Below are 20,207 nucleotides of genomic sequence, written 5' to 3'. Positions count from 1 at the left end.
GGACGGCGTGTCATGCGGGGCACATTGACATGGATGGCTAATGATGTTCTACTGGCCTAGGTTCAGGCTGTGTTCCTCACTTTTTATTTTGGAACACATGATTAATATTTTATGGAGTAAAGAGAACCTTGGCATGCACCCTTATGGCACAGTGAAAATTTGTTACATTTATCGGAAAAAGAGAATGTTTGGTTGGGCTCTTGAGAATGTTTGGTTAGTTTAGTTGAGCTGTTGCCAAGGAATGATTTCCATTCTCTGCTTATCGGGTTGGGGCCAAGTTTGAAATTGTAAATTGAATAGGGAAGATCTTTATCAGTAGAATGTACATTGTTATGTAACAAAGCTACAGCAGTTTAATATAATATTTATTCAATTCATTGCTACCTCTTATTTGAAAGCATTGTTGGTAACATATTTGAAGGAACTTTAGTTGGACCCAAAATACGCATTTAAAATCCAAGGTCCAAACAAATGGGCAATACAAGCCGCTGTTTGGTGACGGGCCTTAGCTGAACCCAGCTACTGCCGTTCCCTCAGTTAGCATTGTTAAAACTTAAAAGATATGGTTATTTGTTGAAGAATAATAAAAAGAAGGGAAATTATACTCTTATGCTACATAAGAGTCCTATCTCATTTTACACTCACATAAAAAGACGTGCCTCTTTTTTCTTTCTTTTTTCTTTTTTTAAAAATTGATGGGTCCCACTTAATTTATCTCACAACATGAGATAGCTTCTCTCATACAACATGAGAGAAGTAAAACCCTAAAAAGAATACTCAGTTAGTAACTTTAATACTAAAAACTTTGCCCAATTTTTCTTAATTTGAGCCAAGACAATCTGGCCATTTACCATATATTTAACAAGGATTTTATTTTTCTCCTGTTGTATAAGATAATTTGTGTCATGCAACACATAAAAAAGTGGGTGGGACCCTCCTAAAAAAAGAGAGAAAATAAAAAAATGGATCCCACCTTTTTTTTTTGTGTTGCATGAGACAATTTTTCTAATGCACCCTAAAAAAATATAACCTATTTAACAAAACACAAATCACAGTGCTGTGATTGATTGGACAAGTTATTTTGTCCCCTATTTATACCGATATGCCAATAATTAGAAAGCCTTCACCTACAAAAGGCCTTTGAAACCCAAACAACTACAAAAGTCCTTTGAGGCCAAATATACCAATAATTAGAAAGTCATCTATATCACCTCAGCACAACCATCAAGCCAAGGATAGCATGTTAACTCTGATGTAGCTCGGAGAATGGAGATGAAAAGGAAAGTCATTTGAGAGTGCAAATGGAAAAAGAAAAAGAAAATATTAGGGCTAAGAAGCGTGATGAAGTTCATTTGTGTGTGTTTGTGTTTTTTTCTTAATTGATGTGAATTTGCACAAAGTATTATGACTGAATCTGCTGAGATGTAACTGTTTAGGAGACATACTTATAATCAGTTTTTTTTTTATATGGTGAATTTAGATGAACTGTAATTTTTATTTTTTTTACATTTGTAATAGATTTATTGTTAGGATAGACTTTGTAATCAAAATTACCTTCTTCAACATCAACATCACCCAAGAAGATAAACTTGTAACTATATGAAATCAAGTTTCTAGCAATGGTGGAGACTGATGATTATTCATTTAACTATATTTATGTTGCAAAATTTTGATGGATAAATTCAATTTGTATTTTGAAACGATAATTCAAATTCAAATTTTGAAAATCATTGGCATTTATCCTCCAATTTATAATTGTTTAATATTAGTTTAATTATTGTTGGCTTTGCTAAAGAGTATGCAAGATATGCGCAAGTATACGCAACCAGAAGTAATATAGGGTGTATTTGAGACTCCAGTATCTTTCCCAGAAGGATCTTTTGGCGAAAAGTTCAAAAGCACAAAGTACAATTGCTTAAAACTGAATTTCTAAAAAGAGAGTAATAACAAAAATAAAATAAACACAATACTATCCTAAAACAGCGCTGACTACACTACTATTTTTTTTTTAGACTTTTCTGAATTAATTCTTGAGCTAAAGGATGAAAAAAATAGTGAGAAATCCACTTAAGAAATGTTTTGTTTAAGGTTTGATGTAAATTTTTTTTATAAAAAATTGTAAAAACAAAAAGAAGAGTAAATTCTAAATCAGAAAAAAAAAAGTTGGTGAAAATGTTTAGAAAAATAGATTGGGCTTCGGTTTATCTTTCCCACAGCATTAGATTGATTGCTATTTACAAATTGCTTAAATTTAATGCCCAGTTAACGGATCACTCTTGTTGATTTTAATATCTTAAAATCATTTTATCCAAAACCTTCATTTACCCATCTCTGTGCTAAATGAAGTAAGGACTCATGCATTTCAAGTCCCAAGTTACATGGTGGTTGTCCTTATCTCTAAGTGACAACCCTTGAATAATCTCTTATTCAAATCCATGTGCTTAATGCATTTTCAGAATTAGTCACCTCTCGATGACTTCTTCCTAACACAACATCTACCATCAGGCCTCAATGACAGAATGTTTAAATACAAGCATGTCATTAAACAAAGAAGAATTAAAAATTAACAAAAGTAATTAACAATCAACCATCACTGAGGTTCGGGTAACCTAGGCCCAACCTTCAAAGGTTTAGCTCATACCTATAAGGGTTGAGCTACAAAAACAGAAAATGAAATGAAAATTACATATAAAATAAAGTGCAGAAAGCTTAAAATACAGCACGAGCCCTATTCACAGGAATAGCCTCGGTACTGTACTGACAAATTCTAATCCAAACAAAATAGACTCCATTACAGTACCAGAAAACACAAAACTAGACTAAAGAAAAATGGAGAAGATGAATGTCGAAGAAGAAGGGAGCCTTACATCAACTATTCCTCCTCTTTTATAGCTCCATTCTCTCGCATGCATGGGCTTTGGGCCTCTCACCAACAACAAGCATCCACGCGCTTATTCCAATCGTGCGATTCCTTTGCAAAGGCAGTAACCGCACTCCAAAAATTGCTTCAGCCAACAATCATAACAAACTCCAGCTCACCTAATCAGTTATGGGTAGTGTTTGGCATTTTCTATTTGAATCAAAATGGCTAGGTCAGTGTTTTGGTTGAACGCTCACTTAAGGGACTATGGGTGAGGGCTAAGGCTCGATGGGTAAACCAAGATTAAAGACCCGGTGTGGCTTGATGGTTTGATTGTAAAGAAAAATTAGAATGGAAAGGTTGGGGTTATGGTTGGATGGAAGTGAGTTGGTTCATACGGTAAGGATTAGGGTTCACTAGTTCAGAATGCATTTCCAATTTGTGTCCAACGCTGCTGTTACTTTCTTTCTTCCTTCTTTCTCTTCTTTTCTTTCTTCAAATGGGCTCTTCTGACTTGCATTGTAAAATCCAGCTCACTTTCTTTTCTTCTTTTTTTTTTTTTCTTTCTTTCTTCTCTAATTTGGAAAGTCTTAATATGTGGGCCTGAAAATCAAAACACAGCCCATTAACTTTTAACTCAACAAAATTTCAACTTAATGTAATTGAGGTTAGATTTAACACAAAGTATTATTTCTTTTAGCATTTTCAGATCAATAAACATGTGTTTTGAGTCACATTTCATGGACTTATCAATTACTCTTCAAAGTTGTAATTCTGTATGTGTACCATCATGTTAATGAGATTGAACTTTTTTATACACATTTTCTCATCTTCTTTTAAACTACACCCTAACTTCTCTATTTAAACTTGCTTTTCTATCATACGAATTCCCTTCTCCTAAGATTTTTTTAATTTACACTTTCCACTATCTGGTTAATAACTTAATTAGCCTTGTACCTTTTATTTATTCGTTTAGTAATTTCATTTAATTCTCTTTGCAATATAGACCCTTCGGGTTTTTTTTTTTTTTTTTTTTTGAAAAGATTGATGAAGAACCCCCTGCATCCTATTTCTCATTTGAATGTCACCACATATATTGTCTTTGTACCTGATAATCTCATTGCACTTTTCAAGCTCAGCCTTGAATGTTTGTTCATTTCGATTTACCCAGTCAGGATATGTAAGAAGGATAGAAGATAAACATAGAAGCAGCTAGTAGGATAATGAGGATGAACCGATAAGAGAGTGACTGGACCCAAGGCTTGATGGTCCTATTTCAGTCATGGAAGAAGTCAAACTTGCCTCAAATTAGCTCGACACTTTGAGAATGTATTGAGTTGGATAATTATGATGTTTTAAGGTTGAAAGATCGAGAATGAAAATTCATTCGTAGGAAGGAGCACTTTTTTTATGCATTAGATACATCATACATCTCTAGAAAAAAGTAAAAAATTTGGGATACGAATTAGTGGCATAGGGATACAATTCTTTGTATAAGATAATAGGTTAAAATATCATTATTATCATTGTATAAAAAAAGATATGAATGAAGGAGAAAAATATATAAATGCTTGTCAAAATCACAATTACCGTTTGAGTTCACACAAAATTTATCGTTTTCAATGTGAATCAAACATCACTTGAATTTAATGTTAATAAAATTCCTTTTCAGCTAACTTTTCGTTTGAGAAATTTTTTTTGAGTTCTTTAAAGGTATCCCTCCACCGTCCAAGACTAATCCTTGTATGGTGTATATATTATTGAAGTGAATTTTGTCTTTATCAAATTTTTTTTTTTTCATACACACAACCAAAAAAACAAATCTATATTAATATACTTAAAGGACTCGACCAACTATCAATTATGTCAGACTTTAGTGATTGTTAAATGTAAATTTAAGAATGGCTATATTATAAATTCTCCATAAACAAAACATTACAACAGATTTACTATTACTATCACTATTATTTTGTTATAGTGGCGGCAAAAACCCAATTAAGATAGGATTGAACAATTTTTTTTTTTATTGCAGCCGTAGAATGAGATTCACTCATTTTTTTTTTAGTGTTTGTTCAGTAAAAATAAAAAAGTTTCCATTAAACATACTCAAGTAAGTGGTAAGAAACAAAGAAGAAGACGCGGGACCCGCATTGACACAGAACTCGATCGTACCACGTGTACGGACAAGATGGTGTTTCATGATGCAATCGTGGGGAGCACCATCGTTTAACTTTTCCGACAAGCACAAAATCCTCAAAATCTATCTACCTCCTTTACCTCTTAGGGATCTTGCCGTGTTCCTCTACCCCTAACCCTATGTTTGATTCACATACCTCGTTTATTGTGATCGTTGAGTCCTAGGTTTTGGGTTTCACATAATGGAGTACAATAACTAAGGTATGAATCAAAAGCCATGATAATGTCATTGTTGTTTTCCGCTTAGTCCTTACATTAACATATGTAAGTTCATCCTTCTACTGCAATTGCATTTGCCTGCTCTAATGACCCAAATTTACTTGACTCTTTGGTAGCAAGCAAAGATGTGATTTTTAACATTGCATGTTCGATTTTCGTATAAAGCAACCATTTTTAGTTTTGAGTTGAAGTTGATTTTTGTGTGCTCATTAGCAGGCAAATTGGGTGGATAGAAGGAGAGTGTAACATTCCTCAGATGTCTTAAAAGTGCTTCTTAGGAGCTTACTGGGAAGTTTCACTGTACGTTTATTGTGTTATTAACGAGGAGTTTGCAGTGAAGAAGGGAAATGGTATGTTTCGCACTCCATTTATGGAACTTGAGGTTTTGAGTTGCATCTTGGAATGAACATTATTGTCCGCAAATGGAATGCTTACCCCACCTCCTCATGCCCCTGCCTCTCCGTATTTGTGTTGTTGAAACCTTTGATGTTTGAGTTTCAAGTGTGTCCAAAAGTTTTAAATACGACAACATCAAAGGAAAAATCATTATTATTTGTGTTTTATGTTTCATATGTTTTTGTCCATTTTTAACGACAACCAAAACTTAGTGTTAGAAATAGATGAAAGCACTTGCCATCATATTTTATTTTATTTTTTTAAAGTGTAAAAAGAACTTTCCATTATCCAGAATAAAGAAAATCCATGAGGTCAAGATTACATATTAGAGAGAGAGAAGGGAGGGGTGCATCTTGGAAAGCATGAGGGCATGGATTGGTCTAGTAAGGAAATTGTGTATAATCGTTAAGAAAGTGACCATTATGTCCTATTTAAATAATATGGTAAAGGAGTTCCCTGTATCTTTTAGTTGTATGATTTACTAAGCTTTTGTTAGAAATTTACATCTATGTTTTTAGGTTTACAATATGGCAAAGCAGTTCCCTCTACTTTTATTTGCATGATTTTCCAAACATTGATTACGAAGTGATGTTAGTCTGTTGGAAGATGCACTCTTGTTGAGTCTGGTTATATTTTTTATCAACAAACCTTTGATTTTGTGGCCTATGTTGTGCTTTGCTGCAATTCTTTACGGTGTCTGGATAAAAGAGGAATGTTGTCTAAGGGAGTTGACAACCCCGTAAAACTTTGTCAAATCTTTATGACATGGATGTTTTCTATCTTTTGTTTTTCATTTGCTTTTTATCCTTAGGATGCATCCTAAAGTTCATAATATCTGTGGCACAGATTTAGTGTCAGCATTTTTCTCTTTGAAATTTTTTGGGTAGGGGCATCTTTCTAAAGAATTTTTTGTGACAGTCTTTCCACAATCAAGCATTTTGGATGGGAAATAATTCTGGGTCTTTGAATGATGGTGACAAGACATATGACAATTCTTCTAGAATTGAATCCAAACGTGGCCATCAGTGGTTCATGGATGGCCCTGAAGTGGATATGTTTCCCAATAAGAAACAGGCAGTAGAGGCTCCAAACAATTTATTGTCAGGAATGCTCAACTCCAATATTTCTTCATGGGGAAATTCCTCAAGTCTTCACTCTTTTACTGGTCATTTTACTGAACAACTATTTGAGCCAGATGCAGCAACTATGAATTTTGAAGATGCAAACATTTCCTCTGTTAGCATGGATAGCACGTTAAGTGTGGAAAGAAAAGATAATTTGGATCCATTTGGGAATGACTCCTCATTTGGTTTATCCATGTCAACTACATTAGAAGATCCTCGATTAGTTTTTAATTATGATGGAATTAGAAAAGTCAAAGTTAATGAGGTGAAGGAATCTGAGAGTGTCAGATCTGTCCCTACAAATACAAATAATCCCTATGATAGGGGAGTTAGCAGCAATGTGTCATATCCTCATGCATACAACGGGGGTGATAATTCCATATCAATGAGTCAAACCTACAACAAAGGGGATGCGAATATAATATCTATGGATGATGCTTATGAGAGGACAGATAACAATTTAATGTCGATTGGTCAATCTTATAACAAGGGAGATGACAGCTTATCTATTCATCCAACATACAAAGAGATTTGTAATCCACTATCAATGGATCAAGGATTCAGCAAGGCCGATAGTGATGTGATGTCTATTACTCAAGCTTACAAGGAGGCCCATGACAATTCTATGTCAAGTAACCACTTATTCAGCAAGGTTGACACTGGCACCATATCAGTGGGTCACACCTACCACAAGGGGAGAAATGACCTGCCACTTGTTTCCCATTCTTATAACAAAGGAGAGAGCACTATCATATCCTTTGGTGGCTGTGATGATTATGATACAACTCCCTCTGGGATATTTATTTCCAGCTATGAACTGTTGATGGGTCAAGCACCTTCACATAAGTCAGAATCTGTGAATGAGAAAGATTTGGTTAGATCTACTTCTAATTTACTTCCAAGTACGGCTCAGACATCTGCACCTGAAAATGAAAATGTTCCCAAGACAAAAGATGAGATGAAAATGTCAAAGAAAGCTACTTCAAACAACTTCCCCTCCAATGTCAGAAGTTTGCTATCCACTGGAATGCTGGATGGTGTCTCTGTAAAATATAAGGCCTGGTCGCGGGAGGTAAAATTTAGTATTCATGAGTTCATCTTTCACAGTAGCTTATCTTTGATCACATGTCTGGTTCTTCCTATGCTTGTTAGAAGGAACTTCGAGGTGTCATAAAAGGTGCTGGGTATTTGTGCAGCTGTCAGTCATGTAATTTTTCCAAGGTAAGTTTGTTCAATCCTGATCATAGAGGAGATTCCTTTTTGCGCCAAATTGCGGTCTCTGACTAATATCACGTTTCTTCAGGTCATTAATGCATATGAGTTTGAACGACATGCTGGTTGCAAGACTAAACATCCCAATAATCATATTTACTTTGAGAATGGGAAAACTATATATGGGGTAGTACAAGAGCTCAGGAGCACTCCGCAGACTATGTTATTTGAAGTTATTCAAACAATAACTGGTTCACCTATCAATCAGAAATCCTTCCGGATTTGGAAAGGTAATTTATGTTGTTCAGTTAGTACTGTGTTTTTTAAATTTGTCGGACATCTGTATTTTTCATCCAAGATGCTTTATCTAGGTAAATATTTGTTCCTTCTCACATTTTGTCTTTCTTCCTCTTCTCCAGAATCCTTTTTGGCTGCTGCACGTGAACTCCAACGCATATGTGGAAAAGATGAAGCAAAACAATTGTTATAAAGGAGAAATTTGGAGTTGTGAGATAGGACAATCCTTGTTGGGTTCATAGGAGTAATATTTCGATATACCTTTTGCTGACTGGTTGTCAACACTAAAAGTTTTGAATCTTTGTCCTATCTGAGGTTAACTCTGTCTTTTGGTGAAAATAGAAGGGAACCCTGCAAACAAAATGGATCATATGTGTTGCAAATTGAATGTATCATGGCGATATATGATATAATCATGAAGGGAAATTGATTTTGATGTCATGATCTTATTAAAACAACATAATCTTAAGTGATGTTCTCATTCATGTATTTGATGGATTTAATAGTACACTTTTGACAGAGAGGGTTTTGTTAATGAGTGTTGTTCATCAAAAACTTATCCAGCTATCCAGTAGATGTCGGCATATGCAGTTTTTTAATGAGCCATTACCATTTTTTTTTTTATGGATTTAATAGTACACTTTTGACAGAGAGGGTTTTGTTAATGAGTGTTGTTCATCAAAAACTTATCCAGCTATCCAGTAGATGTCGGCATATGCAGTTTTTTAATGAGCCATTACCATTTTTTTTTTGCTGAATGGATAATGTTATATATATATATAGGGTTCGCTTTTTCTGTAGTTACTGCAGTTATCTGCAGTAAGCCCAATACGACGTCGTTTTGGGGCGGAAATCATGGTGTTTTTGTAATTTGAATTTATTTTAGGGTTATAATAGTCTTTACACTTATAATTTTTTTAGATTTGAATACCAACACGATGTCGTTTTGGGAATAAATGCAGATAACTTATCTGCATTAACTGCAGAAACATTTTTTCCATATATATATATAGGGTTTCTCTTTTCTCATGTTACATGAGATAATATCTCTTATGTTATAGACACAACAAGTGGTAGGTCCCACCACTTGTTAAAAAAATAAAAAATAAAAGGAAGATAACACGGATTTCGATGCCTCACAACATGAGAAAATAATCTCAACAACATGAGAAAATGATTTTACATATATATATATAGGGATAAGATCAACTTACACTGGTGTAAGAATAATAAATCTTACACCAAATCTTAACCGTTGATTTCCGTGCATCCAATGGTTGAGATTTATTGGGAATTAAAAATTAATTAATGAGTGAGACCTAATAAATCTTAACCGTTAGATGTAGAAAATCAATGGTTAAGATTTGGTGTAAGACTTATTATTCTTACACCGGTGTAAGATGATCATGCCCCATATATATATATATATATATATATATATATATATATATATATATATGGTTCATTTTTTCTGCAGTAAGTCCAATATGACGTCGTTTTGGGACAGAAATCATGGTGTTTTTGTAATTTTAATTTATTTCAGGGTTATAATAGTCTTTATATTTATAATTTTTTAAGATTTCAATACCAAAACGACGTCGTTTTGAGAATAAATGCAGATAACTTATCTGCATTAACAGCAGAAACCTTTTTCCCATATATATATATATATATATATATATATATATTTATCTTTTTCTCAAACTTTTGTATCTTTCATGTTGGTTTATCTATCACTTATTCCAACTAGTTTCGAATAAAGGTGATGTTGATTTATATTTGATACACATAAAAAATTTCCTCTTAAATTAAAAGGAAAATTCTATAGAACAGCAGTAAGACCTGCAATGCTATATAGAGCTGAATGTTGGCCAGTACATAGGCAACATGAGCTTAAAATGAGAGTAGCAGATATGAGGATGTTAAGGTGGATGTGTGGTTACACGAGGATGGATAAGATAAGAAATGAAGATATTTGACGAAAGGTAGGAGTATTACCGGTGGCTGAAAAGATGAGAGAACATAGATTGAAGTGGTTTGGGCACGTAATGAGAAGGCCCCTGCAGGATGCTCCCGTAAGAACAAAAATATGTTACCAAGAGCTCAACACAATGAAAGGTAGAGGTATACCGAAGCTTTCTTGGGGGAAGGTAATAAAACAAGACTTAATGGAGTGAGATATATATTGGCGGACGGTGTGCCTTAGAACGGAATGGAGAAGATTTATAAGCATGGTGGAGGGTTAGACCCGTTGTTATTCCTATGTTACATATGGTCCATTTTTAGTCTTTTTCCTCTTTATTTCCCCATGTCTTCTTTTCCCCTTCTTTTATTACTTATATATATATATATATATATATATATATATATATATATATATAGAGAGAGAGAGGAAAGTTATACTTACAACTTATTTTCATTTACAACCTCTTACAACCATATATTAACTGTTGATTTTCACCAATCAACAATTATCATTTATTGTGAATTAATAATTAATTAATGAGTTTGATTTGTGAATATAATAACCGTTGATTGACGGAAATCAACGGTTAAGATATGGTTGTAAGAGGTTGTAAACGAAAATAGGTTATAAATATAACCTTCCTTATATATATATATATATATATATATATATATATATATATATATATATATATATATATATAGGGCAGTATATTCTTACACTGGTGTAAGAGTTAGAAGTCTTACACTCAATCTCGGTCATTGATTCACTTGTATTCAATGGCTCACATTACTAAAAAATTCGAGCCCTTAGATATAATTGAGATTAACGGACAAGATTAAGAGTGTAACTTACACTGGTGTAAAATGATCCTGACTCTATATATATATATAGGAAAATGATCCGTTTACAAAATTTGTAAACAAATTTTTGCAAATTACACTATGTACCCCCGGGAGAACATAGTGTAGTTTGTAAGAGTTTGTAAATAAAAAGTTTGTAAATATAACACTCCCTATATATATATATATATATATATTATTACTATTTTATTTTATTTTTTTATTTTTATTTTATCTTTTTTCAACTTTTTAATATTTTTTATTTGAGTTTATCTATCACCGACCGCAATTAATTAAGAATAAATGTGTGTTGATGTTAATGTTGATGTAAGGAAGTTGATTGGTACCTTTGTAATTTATTGCTGGTGTTGATACACTGCAACAATCTAATGTATTTTCAAAGTTTCACTTCATTTTGTATCTTACAAAATATTATAAATCTCTGATCACGTAGATCATAATTGAAAGATCAAACGACTAGGAACAAACACAGCTGCTTTTGCTCTATATAGACATCTGGAAGATGTACAGTAGCTGGAATGGTCCTAGGATAGTTGAAACTTACATAATAATTTGTAAACTTTCCTCATACTTGTTCATCTCGTGTTGTGACTCTAGTTCCAAAATCACTCTTAGTGGTGTCCACGTTAGCACAATGTTCCTTCTTAGCATTGCCCTCAACTACCGGCAATATAGGGGGCTCTTGAATAATTGGATTTGGTGTGTTGTAATCTTTGCTTTTACCCCACACCACAAGATACAGGCCCAAACAAATGACAACAGCACCGATCACCCTGCAACATTTACCATATTCCATTAGTTACTTTTGATTAAGCTCTTTGGGCATGCAATTTCATAGGTACTAGATTTTTATGTTTACCTTCCAAGGAATATTTGCTCAGCAAGAATGCAGTAGCCCATGACAGCCACAATTACCATGCAGAGGGGATTAAATGCTGTCACGTAGACTGGGCCTCTAGTTTTCATCACTACTCCTTGCAAGTAATAAGCCAATCCTGAGCAGACTATACCCTGTATGCAAATATTTTCTTAATTTAATTAGTTTATTATAATGAGAATTAGAGCTTAATTGTAATTGGTATACTAAACGAGTCTTGGATTTGATGGATGAGTAGATATTATCATTATGTACTATTTAACGATTATTCTATGTTAAAATATTGGTTTAGTGAGTCTAAACTTAAGGTAAAATATAAACTTTACGAAGGTAAAATGATTTCTGCGGCCGCTGCACCCTAAGAAGCACCGATACTCTTTAAATTTTTTTTCCAACGTATCGGAAACGTATTGTTTGGTAATCTACATCCTGTATCATCGAATAACATATCGAAAACGCGTATCGGTGCTTCATAGGCTACACCTACAGCAAGTCAGGATACGGCACCGGATCTTAGGATACAGAACCGGATCCTGATTTTTTTTTTTTTAAAGAAAAGCTGTGAGGCCCACTTTTCTGTGTTAGCTGCCAGAAATAATAAGCCCCTATATGAACGACACAACGAAATGTATTTATATTGTCTTCCATACAACATGTTCCATATAATATGTTTTTCTTATATTTTCAGTAGTTTGGGTTGGGTGGACTTACAGTGTAGACAGAACAGAGCAGACTCGTATCCCATTTTAGAGCCCAAACTGAAGAATTGCCCCTTTCCATAATCATAGCAACTGCGGCACCTTCAACTGTGCCCAATAGGCATATCAATGAGGCAAGAGAGAGTGGGGCAGGGTAGGAATTAAGGGTAATGGACTAGATAAAAGATGAAGCTGTGTTAGCTAGAACCAATCAAATTAAAATTAAAAAAAAATAAAATAAAAAAGTTTGATTTGGAAATCTTTTATGTTATTAGTAATTGAATAATGACTAAGAATAACTCACTTGGAGTATCACAAACCAAGCCCAACAAATGCTTCCAATTATGATCATTACGGATCCCACTATTGTATGTTGAGTGTCTGTCCCATTATGTTGCTCGTTATTGTTATTGCCTCCTTGTGTCCCAAAAAGTATTGGGCCTTTCATAAGTGTCATGACCATAGCGCCCCCAACAGTTGCTAGAGTTCCCACCAGCTTTGCTTGGCTGCGTATACTTCTTATTTTTATCTTCTCAAGCCTGAAACACAAGCAGAGACATTGCCTAAGGTCTAAGGACATAGATACTCACTACTGAGAACTCAACTAAGCCAAGCCAGTGGCAATTCATGTAATATATTTTTAGGAAAAAAATAACAACTTATGTATATTAAATTAAAGTCAATTATCTTTAAATTAGTTAAATCGTTTAATGTAATTTTTTTTATAAATGACATATCTTATTTTTAACTTCTCTTCTTCAAAATTTTAAATTCAAATTCTTAGAAATTAATTATATATATTTTATTTTTTTATTTTTAATCTATATTTTTTTATTTTATTTAAATTAGGGTATGCAGAAAATTTAGATATAAACAGAATATATGTGTGTATTTGGAAATAACTGGCTTAGCTTAAACAAAATTTTTTTTTTTTTCAAACTGAAAAAACAAGAGGGGTAATTTTCTGTTAGCTTAGTCATCTATGTAAGAATCTCTTATTTTTCAGGTTGGGAAGCATGACCATCAACACATATATCTGATGAGTTTTGCTACCATATATGAAAAATTCTTTAGTCAGAGAAGCGAAAACAGTGTTTAGTTACCTAAGAATCCAAGCGAAGAAGAAGGTAATGGCAGGAACAACATTGAACATGGCAACTGCAAAGGTTGCTGTTGTGTACTTCATCCCCAAAAAATACAAATTCTGGTCAATAACTGGCCTGCAGGTAAAGAAAGTAAACATCAGAGTTAAGTCATTAATTAATTATTTTTCCATTTATGGAAAATGTGTTTAGCAATGTAGAAAAATTACTCTAGCAAGCTTAGCGCCACTATCTTCATGAAGATTGAAAGTGTCATCTTTGGCCTTACTTTCCTGTTAAAAAAATGCACCATAACTTTCAATTTTTATGTTCACACAAAAAAACATACACAAAGACACAAAGGGAAGAGAGGTATATATACTTCTCAAGAACCAAAGCAAAAGGAGCTAAGACAATGAATGCAACAGCATGGCGATACACAACAAATACATAATTACTCATCCCCTTGTTCATTGCAGCCTTGGATAAAATATCCATGATTGCATATCCAAACTGCAAAGACACAACTGCTATTAGTGGCTTTGTTCTTTGGAACCAATTCTGTATATGTTGGTTCTCCATCCTTGTGAGAGCTTCAACAACGTTTCTCTCTCTCGAGCCACAAGAATGGATAGATATAGCGTATTGTAGGAGGCTTATATTTATATAGAAGGGTGACGTATAAAATTGTGTAGTGCTTTCAAAACAGTAGTGTATCCACTACGTTCAGATATAAGAGTTGATTTATTTCACGCAAATAAATCGAGTTAAAACTTACAAATTTGAACCATATAGTGTAATCCACGCATCCTTCTTGAAAATACTTTAAATTAAACGTTAGTCCTGTCTTTGTTTGATCCTAGTGCATCAATGTTTCTATTGGATCTATGAGTTAGTGGTATTTGTGAAGCTGGTAGATCACTGTGCATGAATAAAAAACTAAAAGCTAAAGAGGGTATATGCGCGTGCAACGTGACAGATAAAGATATCAGGGAGGAGATATTTTTTTTACCACGTAAATACAATTATCAGGAATATGGTGAGAAAATAAGTTTGGTAAAAAAGTTAAAAAAAAGTTGTTTGGTTAATCAAAATTTAACTAAAAAAATTGGATTAAATTTTGTAAGTCTTTATTTAGTTGAAGGTAAAATATTGATAGAAAAATATGTTGAAATGACGAAATAACTCTTATAATTAACTTGCATAATAATAATAATAATAAATAAATAAACAAGAATATCCCACCACAACCAAAAGAGAGATATATCTCCCTCTCACTGTATCGTCTTCCTCAACCCTTGTTCTCCTTTTGACGAAATCAGGAAAATTTAATTTATTATTATTTAAAAAAAAAGCATTGTAATCCCAACAAATCAACCATTCTACCAGCAAAACACACAAGCAGATCGAAATGTTGCCGAACAAAGAGACCCAAAATAGAAACATGGAGGTGCGAAGCAGAAAAACGCAAAACACACGGGCCGATCAACCTAGGCTGACACTAGCAACATTGGGAATGCCCAGAAGTGGAGATCTGGCACCAAAGTGAAACTTTGATTCGTCCATTAGGGTCGTCTTGCACGGATGTTCTCTAGTTAGAAGAGGGTACTATTGTCATGTTTATCGTCCACTTTTTTCATTTACCTGATTTTCTTCAAATATCACATGGAAAATGGTAAACTTGCACAGCGTATTTCTTCCATCTTTTCGTACCATTCACGAATTCTGGGCAAAAGATTTTGCTGGGTAAATTTTTAAACATATGTTCTATCAAACAAGGACAACAATGAAAGCCAAACTCAGATGATTGGGTAAGTTTTCAGAAAACCCATACCAAACACTACTTTAAAAGTTTCAAGAAGATACTTGTCAGACATATCCTCTTATTCATAGAGGGATTTTACTTCAATCAAATGGCGGACACTGAATTTTTTATCATGGGAGACGAAAATAAAATATCAAAACTATAAGTGTTATTAAGAATAATAAGATTAATTAATTTTTACAAATATTGTTTGGAGAAAGCATACCTATTAGCACTGGTGGTCTACTGGTAATAGAAAAATATCATTTTATATATAATAATAGGGGAAAATATTTCTGCAGTTAATGCAGATAAGTTATTTGTATTTATTCTCAAAATGGCGTCATTTTGGTATTGAAATCCTAAAAAATTATAAATATAAAGACAATTATAATCCTGAAATAAATTAAAATTACAAAAATACCATGATTTTTGTCTCAAAACGACGTCGTATTGGATTTACTGCAGATAATTTATCTGCAGTAATTAAAAAAAGCGAACTCATAATAATAATAAAAAAATCAAAGTTTAAGGAGGATTCTTTGTTGAAACATTTTGATAAAAACAACATATTTAAGAACGAAGAGTGGCGATAATAATTGGATCCTAAATCGTATAATCTAGACTCTGATGTCACGTGTAAAATTAATCCGTAAATTATATGAAATTTAGAACACCTATAATTAAATGTACTTTGTCATAAGTGGATGAATAATTGGAGATCGCGCTAGTTATTGCTCGTCCCTCCCTTTTGTCCATCTTGACTTGGAGGGACCGTTTTGATCGTGGATAAGACTCATTTTGCTTAACTACACGATGGACGAAAACACGGGTCGAGAACCGTTTTCAATTATTGTTATCTTTTGGAATTGTTGAACATATCATTCATAGTAAAGTAGCTTTTATCATATCTGGGGACTTGTTTTAGAATTTTTTTTGTGAATTGTGTCCTTGGTTTTTGCATTCTGCGACTTTGTTGAAGATTTATATGGACAATTTTGGCTGTCCGATTCATAGGATAAGCAATGATAAAGTTGTTTTCATCAGAAGTGCTAGTTTATTTAAAACTTCAAAGAATGAAAGCCACTCCAATGAATCCGTAACCGAAGGCGACATATGAAGTATGATTAAGATCATCATATCCTGTTTTTTCAGTTTTGCTTTCTACAAGAATGTATTTTGGTCTGGGGACATGACTTCACACACAAAGTTTGGTAAGCATCAAGTCCACTTTGTGGCTTAAATCATTTTAGCGATTCCTTCTTTGTGCTTTGAGTATGTGAAGGCACTACTAGCATGCATATTTGGATACTCCTCCTCGAGAATGGAACCCCATTATTCCCCGAATTTATTTTCATATAGCAAGTGGATATGTCATCCCACTCGTATATAGTGTTAATAACAATGACTCAGATGTTTGTATTTTTATATGGCCCCCACCATTTTTATGCTTTGGTGCCCATGGTCTGCCCGTAAGCGGGTCCGGCTGCAACATTTGTTACCAGCATGGTAGAATACAAGGAAATGATATTAGGAGGTAAAAATTTATCAACATTATCAATAAATTAAGAGGGTTTAGTAATGTTTCTTCCCCACCAGATAATTTTATTTAATGCACGTGTATAAAGTGATGAATCCCACTTTTTTTTATTTTGTTTCTTGTTCTCGTAAGGTCTTATCTACTCATATGCATTGCCAGTAAATAAAATTATCTTCTACTTACACATAAATATTAACATTTTAATGGTTTTAATATTTCTACGGTAAATGTAAATAAGTTATCTACATTCACTTTCAAAATGATGTCATTTTAAGGTAAAAAATTATAATAAAAAAGACTTATAATCTTGAAATAAATTATAATTACAAAAATACCTTGATTTTTCCTCTCAACGTAGATAACTTATCTACAAAAAAAAACGAACTCAATTTTAATACTTATAATTCCACTAATTACTTTTCAAAATAATTTAATTTAATAATAAAGTTATTAATTGCCTCTCTTAAAGGCAATCTTACTTTATGTCATATCGAAAGATTGGTAGATTAATGCACTTTCTAATAATAACTAGTGGTTGAAATTTGTATTTTATACTTCAATTATTTGGGTTTGAACTGTTCTAAAGTCATCAATTACAAAAATTAATTACTTTTTTAGGGTAGGAGGGGTCTGCCCTTACCATTGTTTGAAATCACCTAGTCTCAATTAAGCAGAAGTTAGCCCAAAATGCTCTTTCCTTTTTCTATTAATTGGTGGACACAACAAAATAGAAATTATAGCATCCAACACTAGATAAATAGAAGGCTACAAAAAAAGCGTTATTGTCAAATACTTACGTATACTCAATTAAAATAAAGGAGCATGGAAGAGTAAAGAAAATGAAAAATTCGCTTAATTAAGGTATTAAATTCAAGTCATTGTGAATGTAAAAAATTTCAAGAGAGCTAGCTCAATCATGATGTAAATGTTCTCTACTTGAATAAAATTATCTCCCGAAAATAATAACTGTGATTTATATAAAAAAAAAAATGAACAAATGGTCTTGCTTTCCCTTATTTAACCAGATATATGTAACATTTCTGTCACCGAAACTATATAAACGTTATTAATGAATTTGGTTGGATAAACCATCACCCGCCTGAAGGGTTGCTCAATTCCCTTAACTGATATAATTTATACAGAAAACGTTTTGTCACTTATATATTTTTTTTTACCCTTTTATAATCATGTAAACCGGAGAGTGTATAATTATAATATTAAAATTGTATTTTTTTTTTTTAATTTTCATGTCAGCCGACAGTTTTTGAAGAAAGAGAAAAAAACACAATTTTAATATAATTATATACTCCGAAAAATACATAATTATAAAAAGATAAAATAACATAACTTCCTTTAAAAGAACAAATTATTTTCCCTAATTTATATCCTTACGTTTTATCTAGAAATGAGAAGAACGGTTTTTTAATACTTTATTGATACAAAAAGTCAAATGAGATACACTTTAATATCTTGAAAGATGTTAATTTAAACATTTAGTTTAATAATAGACAAAGGAGGATAAGAATCTGCTTAAAATATTATTCGTATGCAAATGATTTTTTTTTTCTTGGTACATTATTCAAATGAAATTTAATTCCCTATACATATGGCATCACTGAACCTTAGCAATACAGAATGTTTTCTTTTATTAATATCCGCTTACGAATTTCCAATTTTAAATTTGTGGTTATGGATTATCCACCGAATGTTGGTTGATGCGAATTGCGAACAGATATTGTTCCCTTGTAGTTCAATGTGGCAAATAAAATTAGCTCGAAATTAATGAGTGCATGTGAATCTCAATATTCGCTTGCATAAAATTCTGCTTCCTGATTTTTCTGCTTCCTGATTTTTCAAACTTTTTAAGGTGCTTTTGCAGTGCTATATGATCCTCCTGCATAAAATTAATGAGTGCATTAGGTCAACACCCACATTTCATATGACACAACCTCGCCAGTCGCCATAAAAGAATAGGAGAGGTTTGGCAAAAGCAAAATCATAAAACCTATTGGTGGTTATTTTTTTGAGAGAAAAGGTAATAAATTAAGATGGGAAAGATTCGTTTACAATTTTTTTTTTATAAATTACATTAAATATGATCGGTCATAAACTCTTTATTGAAAGATGACCGGTCGTGTGGTTTGTAAGAGTTTGTAAACAAAAAATTTGTAAATATAACATTCTTCAATTAAGATATATTCTTTTCTGTTTTTCTTTTTGGAAATATTCTTTTCTATTCTGTTTTTCTTTATTATTAATTTCTTTTCTTTTTTCATTAATCTATTGGAAAAGACACTCTATTCCTTTCACTAGGAAGTAGGAACTTGTACCAACGGCCGGTGTCTATCAGTGCATGTCAATCCTCACGGGCATAAAATTCTGCTTCAAATTCTAATTTTGTCGAAATTGTTAAGTTGCTTTTGCAATGCTATAATATACGGTCTCCATGCGAATATATATACATGAGTGTCACTTTTCATTTGTTTGTAAGTGATGATGATGAAGGTGGATGGAATATGTCTATTTCAGGCATTTTTATCTGCTTCTCACTCACACTCATGCAATTGCACGTACTAAATTATGTTCTCTTACATAACTCTAGAAGATGTAAACAATTGAAGAATATAGAGAGACGAACACAATCCTAATGGTAACATTAAATAAATAACTCAACAACAAGTTATATAAAAAATGAAGAGGTATATTTTATAAACAAGCTTCTATACAATATGTATTCAAACTACATAACAACTCAAAAATCTCAACAGTCAAATTAATTACATATAAGATAGGAGGACACTGACTAATTTTGAGGACAATCCAACAGTTGAGCAAAGAGATATTTCCCTTTGAACCTCACTGCCTGAAACAGAGCAAGAATACTGACATCCTCTATTTGCAGTTGCATGAATCCCTCTTGAGAGCTCCAATCGACAAACTGGCTATTAGATATGAAGTATAATGAGTGTAACCCTTGCTTAAAGTATTTCAGCACGATCCAATGGTGAACTTAAGAGAAAACATTCTCTCAAGATCGTTGCCTATAGAAAAATCCTACACACAAACCACTTCG

General features: G+C 32.8%; 2 protein-coding genes across 7 annotated transcripts; one reads left to right on the top strand and one right to left on the bottom strand.

The window, feature by feature from the left end:
- The first annotated feature begins 5,146 nt into the window (after positions 1-5,146).
- LOC133286138 (uncharacterized) lies at positions 5,147-8,768 on the top strand. 4 transcript variants are annotated; one of them, XM_061483495.1, is made up of 6 exons: positions 5,147-5,257; positions 5,492-5,625; positions 6,590-7,867; positions 7,948-8,016; positions 8,099-8,297; positions 8,427-8,768. In XM_061483495.1, exons 2-6 carry the CDS (start codon positions 5,623-5,625, stop codon positions 8,495-8,497), a joined length of 1,620 nt encoding a protein of 539 aa, XP_061339479.1. In that variant the 5' UTR covers positions 5,147-5,257; positions 5,492-5,622; the 3' UTR covers positions 8,498-8,768. The 4 variants fall into 4 exon arrangements, with proteins under 4 accessions (XP_061339479.1, XP_061339480.1, XP_061339478.1 ...); XM_061483496.1 differs by having other exon boundaries at positions 5,187-5,257; positions 5,489-5,625; positions 7,951-8,016; XM_061483494.1 differs by having other exon boundaries at positions 5,187-5,257; positions 5,489-5,625.
- A 2,827-nt stretch (positions 8,769-11,595) lies between these two features.
- Positions 11,596-14,401, bottom strand: LOC133286119 (WAT1-related protein At2g37460-like). 3 transcript variants are annotated; one of them, XM_061483471.1, is made up of 7 exons: positions 14,173-14,401; positions 14,021-14,083; positions 13,812-13,928; positions 13,013-13,247; positions 12,722-12,883; positions 11,993-12,144; positions 11,596-11,906 (listed from the first exon to the last, which is right to left on the bottom strand). In XM_061483471.1, exons 1-7 carry the CDS (start codon positions 14,370-14,372, stop codon positions 11,699-11,701), a joined length of 1,137 nt encoding a protein of 378 aa, XP_061339455.1. In that variant the 5' UTR covers positions 14,373-14,401; the 3' UTR covers positions 11,596-11,698. The 3 variants fall into 3 exon arrangements, with proteins under 3 accessions (XP_061339455.1, XP_061339456.1, XP_061339457.1); XM_061483472.1 differs by lacking the exon at positions 14,021-14,083; XM_061483473.1 differs by lacking the exons at positions 13,812-13,928; positions 14,021-14,083.
- Positions 14,402-20,207: the final 5,806 nt, after the last annotated feature.

Source organism: Gastrolobium bilobum, unplaced genomic scaffold, assembly GCF_033153095.1.
Source record: "Gastrolobium bilobum isolate Gb01-03AN ecotype WA unplaced genomic scaffold, APGP_CSIRO_Gbil_v1 utg1240, whole genome shotgun sequence".
NCBI classification, from domain to species: domain Eukaryota; kingdom Viridiplantae; phylum Streptophyta; class Magnoliopsida; order Fabales; family Fabaceae; genus Gastrolobium; species Gastrolobium bilobum.
Note: the sequence above shows the minus strand (reverse complement) of the source record. Positions and strands in the feature narration are given on the sequence as shown.